At 43.2% G+C, this 12,015-nt stretch overlaps 2 protein-coding genes across 4 annotated transcripts in view; one reads left to right on the top strand and one right to left on the bottom strand.

Moving 5' to 3' along the window:
• LRRC49 (leucine rich repeat containing 49) overlaps positions 1 to 1,794 on the bottom strand; it is a 40,523-nt gene extending 38,729 nt beyond the window's left edge. Inside the window, exons 1-3 of one of the 3 annotated variants that reach the window (XM_053955010.1) lie at positions 1,562 to 1,794; positions 1,006 to 1,068; positions 566 to 653 (exon numbers count right to left, since the gene is read on the bottom strand). In XM_053955010.1, the coding sequence (XP_053810985.1) occupies positions 566 to 653; positions 1,006 to 1,068; positions 1,562 to 1,615 (205 nt within the window). In that variant the 5' untranslated portion in view covers positions 1,616 to 1,794. The remainder of the gene's footprint in view (positions 1 to 565; positions 654 to 1,005; positions 1,069 to 1,561) is intronic. The other 2 variants (XM_053955012.1, XM_053955011.1) reach the window with 2 other exon arrangements.
• Positions 1,795 to 4,277: 2,483 nt separating this feature from the next.
• LARP6 (La ribonucleoprotein 6, translational regulator) lies at positions 4,278 to 11,712 on the top strand. Its single transcript, XM_053954663.1, has 3 exons — positions 4,278 to 4,538; positions 8,468 to 8,660; positions 9,724 to 11,712. Exons 1-3 carry the CDS (start codon positions 4,339 to 4,341, stop codon positions 10,789 to 10,791), a joined length of 1,461 nt encoding a protein of 486 aa, XP_053810638.1. The 5' UTR covers positions 4,278 to 4,338; the 3' UTR covers positions 10,792 to 11,712.
• The last annotated feature ends 303 nt before the right edge of the window (positions 11,713 to 12,015 follow it).

The raw sequence follows: 12,015 nt of genomic DNA, 5'->3' as shown, positions 1-12,015 counted from the left end.
AGGAAGAGTTGCCATGATAACTAAATTGATCTTCTACTCACACCAATCATAGACAAACAGCATTCAGAATGGGTTGAAGTGGCAAGAAGTGTTGTTTCAAGTCTCTTCCAGTCCTTGCCACAATTAGCAGTGATATCACCAATATCTTGCTTTGCAAAGCCAAGAGTATGCAACCACAACAGAAAAACTATCTCTCAATATCATAGTTCTAAATTAGAAACTAATTTTGTCTAAACATATTAAAGTGTTAAACAGCCAGTAAAATGTTACTTTAGACAATTGTGTGGCTATTGAGGGAACATAGAGTAGGGCACTTTATAGGTTGTGGCTTTGTAGGTAGAAGAAAAAATGCTCTTCCATAAGTGGGGGGAAAAAGGATGAAAAAGGTCAGGCAGCAGCATAGAGGGTTCAGGACATGATGTAACAGTAATTACATTGAATTACTGTAGCCAAGAAGGAAACACTGTCACTCTAATGTTTTCTATTCAGTATACAATCTTTCTTTACTTTTTGAAGAATAAAACAGATACAAAAGACAAACAAACCAAGGTGGATTGAATATTACCTTGTCTTCCTGAGTAGTTTTTTTCCAGATCATGCTGCAGAAGCCTATTGTGGAAAGATGACTGCTCTTTATTTATTCTGAATTCAAACTGCAACACAATATTATAGACAAATGTTAAGAGTTGTCAAATGCAAATAATGTCTCTACACAAACACAACCTCAGTACTAACAGCTCTCAGGAATTACAGGAGAGAGGTACAGATTGAAGATCAAGAAATCATTTCTATATATTTGTAAAGCTTATGGCAGGCTATAATACAACCCTATGTTTTTAATTTATACGTTTTTAATAGAGTAAAATCAATTAACAAAATACTATTAGATATTGTAAGGCAGCAGATGAGTACTGAAAAGGTAATTCCTATTTGAAAGCATACAAATTTGTCTGTATCACACAAGACATTTGTTAATATAACTATCCAAGAAAAGGTAATAATTACTGGTTTGGTTTTTTCTGGTATTGACGAGGTCTGGATGACCAGCTGGAGACCACAATTATTGACCTGCAAATTAGAAGAAAATGAAATGAAATTCTACATTTCTTAGAAATATCAATACAATTGTTAATTGCTGTATTGATATTGCATATCAATAGAACTGATTTTTAAACAATAAAGCTATTTTCAACAGCAAAATCTGCCAAGAAAGGAACTACTTTGCAAAATACTATGAAGAATACATCACAGCTCTAAGTAACACTACATTTTTAGTTTACAAAAAATCACACTGGTTTTAGTTTTAAAAACACACTGAAAGCGTGACTTCCATGGGGATACAACGCTCAGTACGGAGAAAACAAGCGTTAACTTTTAAATATGCCTTCTATTATCAAAAAACAAAACATGCTGGTCTTTCAGCTAGATTTAAGCGACAAAACCGAAACGTCTCACAGGAGCACAGACCCAAACGGCTCATGCAGGCACCTCCCAGCGCAGCACAAATGATGCCGGGGAGCTGCCGCCCGCCCGGCACCCCAGCCCCGGCAGCAGCACCTACCGCTGCGGGCGCGGCCCGCGGGCCCCGGCCGGGGCGGCCCTTGCTGGGCACCATGGGCCGCTGCCCCTCGGCCCCGCGCTGCCCCTCGGCCCCGCACGGCTCCGCGCAGCCTCTCGGCTCCGCGCAGCTCCTCCGCTCCGCGCAGTCCCTCGGCCCCAGGCGGCCCCTCGGAGCCCCGCAGTCTCAAGAAGCCTGTCAGAGCTCCGCGGTGCCAAACAAGCCCGCAGCCCCGCACGGCCTCGCGCCGCCGCCGCCCTGTCAGAAATGGCTCCGCCGTTACCGCGGACACCGCGGCTTCCGCCCCGCCCGCCGTCTGGGGCGGCGCCGAGGGGCGGGAAACCGTGAGGGGCGGGAAACCGTGAGGGGCGGGAAACCGTGAGGGGTCGGGGGCGGACGCACCGATCGACGGATGGATGTGACGCTCTGTGGTCGTCCTGCTATGCCCGGTGTCACGCCCACCCCGCTGGCCCATAGTAAAAAGCCGCTATTATGATTGTGGTTTTCTGAATTCTGTAAGTAAGTGGCTGTGTGTGAAAGCCGTGACAGGGCGAGAAGCTGGCTGGTTCCTGCCGTGCCTCAGGAAATTGTCTTCTGTGGGCACAGACTGGTCACAAAATGTGACAGTCACAAAATGTGACAATCACAAAATGTGACAAACAACCTGTGCGAGCTCTAGGTGCTGATCCCGCAGCAGTTCCTGGAGCGCAGGGGCTCCACTGATGTGTAGTGGATGCTTTTAAATACGCTCATCAAGAAATTAGTGGTAGGAGAAGTAACGGTGTGGCTGTCAGTGCATGGAAGGGCTGTGAATTGCCTCACAGTGTCTTTCCCAATCAGAATCATGGAATCATCAAGGCTGGAAGATACCTTTAAGATTATCAAGTCCAAATGTCACCCCAGCACTGCAACTGTAACCCCTAAACCACAAACCACATGATCCAGTGCAGATCCAGACACTTAAACAGCTCCCTGGGCAACCTATTCCAATGCCTAGCCACACAAACAAATAAATATTCCAGGTTTAGCTTCTTGTATTGTCATTTTAGTTTCCATCTGTTGGAAAATGCACCATAAGAAATCTGTGCAGATTTTGGATGTGCAGTTGAGGTTCGTGGGTTTATGACGATTACTGGATACCAGTGAGCCGTGGGTTTCCCTCTAAGGGACTCCTCTACATTAATACATTTCGTTTTAAGTTCTGCTATGTTTACAAATACTGCTTTATCTCTAATGGAAGTTAAGCATTATAGAGCACTGTTATATTAAAAGGAAAATAAAAACAAAACAAACCCAAAAAACATAGGTCTGGTAATTTCAATGGAAATCTAATCAACACAGTGTTTGAAATTACATCAGTCTTCATCTGGCCAAAAGCCAGTTCTGTGCTGTGACCACTGGTAGAACAAATAAACACACCTAGTGTCCTTTGCTATAAAATCAAGTTCCCTTAACCTTGACAGAAAGATATATCAGATAAACTGAAAGGTCTCTCTCAAACATCATTTGGGTTAGCTATTTGGGTAGCATAAAATAGTTCTTTGTTCATACTCCTGACCTTGTTTGTGCTCAGGGAGGCAAACAACTTCCATGAACTCATACAAAATCTGACCTAGAGCCCCTGTCCATATTCTTGCCTAGAATGTGTAATTTGTGTTTGTATTTCTGTGTCCACTGAAAAAAATAGCAAAGTGATGCATTGCCCAAGACATAATACAGAATGTTCCATCAGCAGAGGACTAGAGATTTGGTTAGTGATGCTTGTAAGCATATTTCATAAACAAAATACTTTATTGCTTAAGGCACATTTAAAAATCAGCCAAAGCCTGAGGCAGGGCAGTCTCAGAATGTGTCCATGCCAGCAAACCTGACTCATGAGGACTGTTTGCCACAGTAATGAGAAGAACTGGCCCTGAGTGCAGTCTCAGTCTTTGTCCATCCAAATTTTTAGGAAAAAAATATTGAAGCAATGCAGACATAAACAAGGATGCCACAAATGAAGCTGTGACTTAAAGATCATTTAGCAGTTTGGGTACAGACAGTATTGGAAAAAAAATCTTCCTTGAATGAAGAATAAGTATTTACATGGTAAATTGAAAAGCTTTTGATTCTAATATTTAGCACATGAATATTAATTTTACTTTAGTAGCTGAAACATAGTACAATAGTCTGAATTATAGTGCAATAGTCTTAACTTCAAAATAATTACTGCCTAAGTGTTTCGGGAAAAGGGCCTCTATTTTAATTAGTTCTTAAGGGGGAATGTTTTTATTCTGTGTAAGTGCCATGCAGAATCATAGAGGAGACTCCTCTGCAAAACTAACACATATCCAGTCATGTCCTTGTTCACTCGTGTATCTTATTTCCAAATCTCAGCCTCGGCATTTAAACCACGCTTACCCCAGCGAAACCTTTCTGACTTTCACAAAACGCAACGCTCTGGTCAGGGAGCGGCGGCGCAGCCCCAAGGCTGCACCCGGATAAGAGACGCTGAGGCGCTGCTTTCTGCTGAGGAGCCTGCTGTTTTCTGATGAAACAAAAGCAGTCCCTGTTCAGCCGTCAAGGAGAAGGACTCCTCAGCTGCCGGGGGTTCGGGGGCGGCATGGCTGGGGGAGGGTCGGACCCTCCCGCTGCCGTGCGGGCGCGCCGGGGGAGTGGAGCTGGGAGCGCCGCCCCAGCGGGAGGGGACTGGTGGGGACAGGAGGGGAGGCGGCCGGGCGGCTGTCGCAACCCGGGGCATCGCGGGTGCCGCGGCGGGCTGAGCCCGGCCGAGGAGCTCCATGGCTCAGCCGCCGCCGGACGAGCTCGGGGCCGCGCCTGCCGGGCCGGAGCTGCCGGCGGGGAGCGGCCCCGTGCAGATCCGAGTGGCCGTCCAGGCGGCCGCCGAGGAGGACGAGGAGGACGAGGAGGAGGAAGGGGGCGGCGGAGCGCAGTGCCCCAGCTGCAGCGAGGAGGACTCGGGGCGGTGCGGGCGTTCCAGGTGAGCCCCCGGGCAGGGGCTCCGGCGGCGGGGACGCGGCGCGGGCGGGGCTGTGCGGGGCGAGCAGCGGGGCTGCCGCGGACACCCCCGGAACGGAGCGGGCCCGGCTGATGCAACGCCGAGGGGCGGGTGGGAGACGCTGGAAACCCTCCAGCACGGACACCCGGCGGCCGGGAAGGAGCTGCCCGCCGCACCGATGGCTCCGCCCGGGCTGCGTCCCACCCGCCCCCGACGGGACTGCCGGGCCCGGGGCTCCCCCACAGCGAGAAGCGCCGGGCTGTGATGCCCCCCGACATTTCCAATTCACTGCGTTTTACAGAAAGATTTTGGGGGATAGTTGTAGCTATGTTTTGGAGTTTTGTTTTGGGGTTTGATGTTTTGTTTTTTTTCCTCTTTTTGCCCGTTTTGGCCCGGTGGCCTGGAATAGTTTTGATGCTTACTAGAATCTCTTACTTGTAAAACGAATATCCAGGATTTTTGTGCCAGCAAACTGCAGAGAGACAAAGCTCTACTAGTTGTAGCTCATCCTGTGGTCTGTACTAAAGCTGCAGATGGAGTAATAAATTGTCAGATAAAGATTTAGATATAGTAGCAAGAAATCCAGTATTCTGTTTGAACATTTATTGTTTCTAATTGATTTTCTAACTTCATACCTAGCATTGACTCAGAGTAAACTGCAATGTATTATTTTAAATTACAGAGGGGCTGTAGGGGAGTGAGAAATTTTCTGTAGCTGCCAAAATTGTCAACTGTGGACTACAGAAACAGAAGTTGAACAGAGCTAGGCACAGTGCAGTTAAGGTTTTTAAACGGAGTCAGCTTAGTTATTCCACAATCATATGTGACTGTTGTAATTTTTATAAATATGTACAACAGCCTACAGTATTGCATTCCATTTACTGATTTCTTGAAATCAGGGTATTATTTACATTTTTTATCTATGATAGTATTACTTGTGAAGAGCTTCTAGCCCTGGCCTAGACTAGAAAAAAAAAAGGTTATTTTTTCAAGCTTTGAAAGACAGTAGCTCTTAAATACTCTTAAATGTCACTTATTTAATCTTCTGCAGTATCTGTTGTCTTCAGAGATGTTTGCTGACAGTGTTGATGTATATTCAGTTCTTGTGGAGGTTGCGTTTTTGTAAACGGGCTCTTCCTGATCCAGGAAAAGCCAGAGGTATTGCTATGGAGAGAACTCTAAAGACTCTGCATCAAAAGTAGGTGACTGGAGTTTACACATGCTTCTGCCATTTACATATAACCTTACCTAAGGACTTCCTTTTTGGGAATGCAGCATCTGAGAGGAAATTATTTACAATCATTTGGAAAATTATTAGGGATGATCTAAAACTGCTGGGAATGAGCCATCTCACTCTCCAGCTGAAGCTCGCAGACAGCTTGCCATCAGTAGGCACCCAGTACTGTATTCGTGTTTTTCTTCACAAACGTAGACTGCTCTTCAGTGACTGTACTCTTGGAACTTATAAATTAGATTGCCACACAGTGCTTATTAATACAATACTTCATTCATTTGGAGATTCAGCTAAAAATTTTCAGAAGGTTAGATGCTATCCAAACAATTTATTATATTATTTGTGAGATATTTAAAATTCCAAATCTGCTCTCTCTGTAGATATGTTTAGTTTCTTGTGTGACTAATGACCAGATGAGTCACCATGTTAAAAGATAGTTTTTCATTCTATTTTACAAGCATGTCATCACAAAGCTCTGAATAAAAAAACAAAGTTGTGAATAACTACTAGGGTTTGGTTCTTTGTCAATGTTGACTGAAATTATTTATCAACTACTTTTGTAATACAGTTGATACCCTAGAGGTGCTACCAGTTGATAATTATCACAAATTAACATGGAGCTAGTTACAAATTTCTGCATTGATTGTAGGTGCAATCTCCATACAGCATTTAGTGAGGGCTATTGTAAGAGCCTATAAGATTTTGTAAAAACTGACATGTCTGCCAAACGTAGAAATAGTGTATAGGTCAAACTGTGACCAATATTTAAGAGGTGAAATGTTTCACCCTGATTCAGTGTGTCAACGCTGTAGGTCTCTGCAAACATGCAATTCATTTTTGTTGTTTTCCAAAGCACAATACCCCTTTTTGTCTCTAAACAAACACCTGCAAATGTCTATGCTAATAAGTCCCTAAAACAAATGTAAGCCAGATCCTGAACTAAAGGCAAGTTTTTCCTAGCAGAGTGTGGATTTGCAAAAAGGCTGAAATGTTCCAAGCTTCTTGTACCCAGACTATTCTGAATCCCACTAATTCTGAATCAGTAGTAAATGGAGTAGTGGGAAGGGATTATCATGAATGAAAAATAAAGACCATTGGTTTTTGCTTCCTTCTGAAACCAGCACCCACAGCTGGGCCTTAGATATTTTTTACCATCCTAATCATAACTTCATCTATTATCCTCTACTTCTGGCTTTGCCAAATAACATAAATTCTTTGTCTTGGTCTCTCATTCTTGTCATTCCTTTGAACTGTACCCTGTTAAAGGCTAGGGAGCTTTTTAACAGGGAGACTTCTAGGATTGTGCAAGTGAGTATCCACATATATCTGATGTGTTGCCCTATCATCAGAACCATGACAACTACACGTACTGTAAGCTTCAAAAAGCCAGGTGCCAGAGAACTGCTGTAACTTGTCCCAGCAGCAAGCAGAGTTCCTGTGCAGAGCCCACTGACCTACCCACTCTCTCCAGACAGCAGCACTGTGATCACTGCCTCTGTCACCCCTGGACAGAACTGTCCAGGGCAGGGGATCCAGCCCGCTGCATCCTCCCTGCCAGATCGGCCTCACAGCACTCCAGTGTGATGCCTGCTCCTTTTCCTAAGGATTTCAAAGCCTGCAAAAGCTACTTAAGACAATTTTGGGGAAATGCATGGCTCCTTTTCATTACTAATGTACCTGGGAGACCGAACTAATACATGATGGGGTACTTAGTGAATGATTTTATTTTTTTAACAGAAACTTTCATGATGATCCCACAACAAAACTAGACCACTAACAGCTTGAAAAAATGACTATGACTTAAGATAGACTTGTCCATTATAGTCACCTGTAAATGAAAATTTCTATTTCAGCAACAAACATGTTGCTGTAACTGCACATGGCAAGACATTTATCTTGAATCCATGGCTGCAGTATTTTTTGAGGAATAGAATGCCCAACAGTGCTCCATTTTGCCCAGGTACCCATACAGTATGATGGGAGGTAAAGAGAAGAAATGACCTCATGAGGTTATTCTTCATGAGCAGCCTGCATGTGTGCATATAAACCTGTTCCTGAGTTACATGAGCTGGCAGGTTTAGCCTCTGTGCTAAACTGCTGGTTATGTTACTCTGTCACTCTGGAAGTGACCTATAAAATGTGCAACAGTCCTGTCAGTCCTTCCTACTCCCTGGATATCAGCTCCTGCATCCATGCAGTGAAGAGGCTCAAGAAATCATGACTGCATCTAGCTGGAATATTCGTTCTCTGGTATGTGACACTACTCATGAAGCACATAAAGGTCAGGCCTATGTTTAACAGCTTCATAAAGAAAAATATAACACTGTAACTGGAGGAACTTTGTATAGTACCAAGTGCATTTCATTTTGCATTTTATGTTTTGGTGGAGGGTTTGAGTTGTCAGTGCTTTCAAGCCATTAGTGTAGATGTCTCATTGTTCTGCACTGAGATCAGCTTTTGAAATGAGCTCAGGAACTTGACTCCTTATGCTGACTGGAAAGCTTCATCCTCTGAGCTAGCCTGCTGGCTCAGCTGGGTGGGTGACACCTGTCCAGTGCCCACATCTAAAGTCAGTTGGAACCAGCATAATCATTATGCCCTTTCATTTTGAAAGGCTATTTGAATCCACTAATAGAAGATGAAGATCTGTTGATAAAATGATTTAACTGTTTTCCAGTGGCGGGGAAAATGATGATGACTCTGACCAGAACTGGAAACCACCAGAAAATGACCTGATCCAGAAGTTAATAGCACAGATTGAGTATTACTTCTCAGATGAGAACCTTGAGAAAGATGCCTTCCTTCTGAAGCATGTGAGAAGAAATAAGATGGGCTATGTCAGTGTTAAACTTCTCACTTCATTTAAGAAGGTAAGCTAACTTTTTAAGACTTGAAGGGTCTCATGCAAGCCTGATGAATCTAAAAAGAGTAGAAGAGATTAAAGTAACATTTTATATAGGCAACTTTATAGTCTTTAATGCCTGGTTTTGCTATGATGGTTAGGTTTGTACTCATCCAGAACTTTCATTGCTGAACTCGTTGATGATTGGCTAGGGAAATCATTGTATGCTTTTAAATTATCATTCTTGGAGACAGGAGGAGATTAGATAAAATTAATTTCCACAGCAACTACTCATGAACAGCTGGGTAATCCTGGTAGTTATGTTCCTGTCTCTGAGAAGGGACAGTGAAACTGATTTTTGGACAGAGAACCAAAAATGAAGAGTAGTATAAAGTATCTGGTAACTGATATCCCTTAGACTTGAAGTGAGTTTTATTATTTTTTCTTTTTTTTTCTCCTTACATTAAAAAGACCTATATAAATCTGTACATATCTGATTTCTAGAATTACACTAGAAACACTTTGTCAAGCTTTTAAATCTCATTGTTTTGCAGAGTTACTCAGTCTAGAAGTTAAGGCACTCTCAATTTTGTCAGACTACTTAAAACAGATTATATTGGTAACAGATAAACTCTTTATAAACATGTAATGAAAATGGAAAAGTTTGTGGTGTTTTTTTAGACTGAGATTTTTGAGGGAGGAAAGATCAGTTCAATACAATGAAGATCTAAACTTAACAAAACTTCTTGTTTGGCAAATGTAACATCTATAGAACATGCCTTTTGATCATGGTTCAGGGCTAGATGTCGAATGACCAAGCACTACCTGAGCAGGCTTTCAGATGATGATTGCCAGTTTGAACTTCAGTGCCAGTTCCTGTTTTAATTTGATTCAACAGGACATGAGCTTTACAGGAGCTCACTGATGCCCATTATAGCATGAAAACTGTTTCCCTTCTCACCAAGTCTGCTACATGAAACTTAAATCCAGGGTTCTGCTTGTAGACTGAAGCCTGCATCTGCCTTAAAATTCAGTGACTAGTTTGATTTGGTTTGCTCAGTTGTGGTGCTTAACCTGTGTCTGTCCCAAAGGTGAAACACCTTACCCAAGACTGGAGAACCACAGCCTATGCACTGAAGTACTCCAACACTCTGGAGCTCAATGATGATAACAAAAAGGTTCGAAGAAATACTCCAGTTCCATTGTTTCCAAGTGAAAATGTCCCTACCAGGATGCTACTGGTGTATGATATCCACATGATTTCTGAGCTGCAGGCCCTTAAAAAAGAAGAAAATGGATGCATGCAAGAAAGGATAATGGAGCATCTCCTCAAAGCCTTTGTAACTTTTGGTGTAATTTCATCAGTTCGTATTCTCAAGCCTGGCAGGGATCTCCCCCCTGATATCAGGAGGGTCAGCAATCGGTACACCCAGCTGGGAACCCAGCAATGTGCAATTATAGAATTTGAAGAAGTAGAAGCAGCCGTACGTGCTCATGATTTTATGTGTGCTGAAAACAAAGAGACCGGCATGAAAGTTGTCCAAATAGGCATGAAACCACCAAAGAAAAAGGTTCCCAAAGACAAGAACCGTGACGAAGATACCAGCAAGAGCCTTAAGAAGACTCGATCCCTTAACAAGAGAGTTGAGGAACTTCAGTTTGCTGGTGATGAATCTTCAGCAAACAGCTCTTCTGACCCAGAGAGCAATCCTACATCACCGCTGTCAGGACGCAAACGTACCACAACGAATACAAGTAATCTGAGCCCCATCATCCACCCAAACAACCACCTGAGTCCTAATATGTCACCCAGATCAAGTCCTTGGAACAGTCCATCTTCACTAAGAAAAGTAACCAAAAAGTCTCCACTGGCTGAAGACAGCAAGCTTAACCCAAGCACTAGCCCTGAAATTCCATGGAAATACACTGATTATTCCTCAGATAGCAGCATCACTCCTTCTGGGAGCCCCTGGGTGCAGAGAAGAAAAGCCCAAACTCTGACACAAGAGAAGAGTCCTGTCAGCAGCCCCATGTTGGTTCGGAAAATACAAAATGCAGACGGTCTCCCTGTAGGGGTGCTGCGGCTGCCTAAAGGTCCTGATGGCACCAAAGGATTCCACAACGGCTGTGAAAGAAGGAGGGCTATGAAAGGTGAATAGACTATTCGTTAAAAACAGTTTCACAAATCAGCCAACTGCTGGTGACCAAGCCTGGTGAAAAATTGTCACTTGAGTGACTCAGTTAAGTCAGTATTTAATTTTAAAAGCTTTTGTATTTATATAGAGACTTTATCATTTGTATATTTGTATATTCTCTTCACGGAACAGATGAAGCTGGAAGGCATCTCTGGAGATTGCCCAGTCCACCTCCTTTGCTGAAGCTACAAGTCACTGATAGGTTTGAGTATCTGCAAGGACAGACTCCCCAGTCTGTCTGGGTGAGCGTTCCCATGTTCAACCACCCACACAGAACCAGTCTGTGCCCCTTTTCCTGTTACTGGGTATTGCTGAGAAGTGCCTGGCTCCATTTTCTTTACTTCTTCTCATCAGATATTTAAAGACCTTGATGAGATCCTCCCCCAGAGCCCTCTCCACTCCAATCTAACCAGTGCCCACTCTCTAGGCCTCACAGGAGGGACGTGCTAGCCTTTTAATCAGCTGAATCACTTAGCTAATGCAGGGCCTCTATCTGCATCCATTCTTTTTAATGTATTATTTTGAAACACCTAAATATTCAAGCAGCCATATAAATCATTGATGTAAGTACATTATTTGCCAAGATAGGATCCTGAGGAGCAGTGTGTACTTACACTTTAGTGGTTGCATTATGAAAAGCTATGGAATGTTACCAGTCTCATCACAGGGAGCTGAGGTTTTGAAGACTGCCTGTGTTTGCCTCAGAAGGAACTGAGAAACCAATGCCACAGTGAGCAGTTCTCACATACATCACTAAAGCAGTATTGATCAAGACTGCTTGTCTTCAAGCAGTGTGCATTTTCATGAGTAAAGACTCTGAGCACTGGAGACTGCTCTGTAAGTGTTCTCTTGTATAATCAGATGGAAATAAAAATATTAACGCTAGATCTATTTTGTTTATTTTAAAAATAAGTTGAGCTGCACATGAATAGATAACTTAAACCTCATCTTATACCACGTGCCACCCTCTCTACCCCATTACTGATGGTTAATTCTATGATGATGCTTCACTCTGTGTGTCATAGGCATTTTTATACAATATTATAAACTAAACAGTAGTTATGTCACTGCTAACTCAGAATTTGACAAGCAGGCTCAGTAAGAAGTGCTTAAATTAAAATGAACTATAATGCTACATGAAGTCAAAGAAGGAAACTGCAGTTCTACTTACAAAAGTTAAACTCTGGA

This window comes from Vidua chalybeata, chromosome 13 (genome assembly GCF_026979565.1).
Source record: "Vidua chalybeata isolate OUT-0048 chromosome 13, bVidCha1 merged haplotype, whole genome shotgun sequence".
In the NCBI taxonomy this organism is placed as follows: Eukaryota; Metazoa; Chordata; class Aves; order Passeriformes; family Viduidae; genus Vidua; species Vidua chalybeata.
This window is presented reverse-complemented; position numbering and strand designations above follow the sequence as displayed.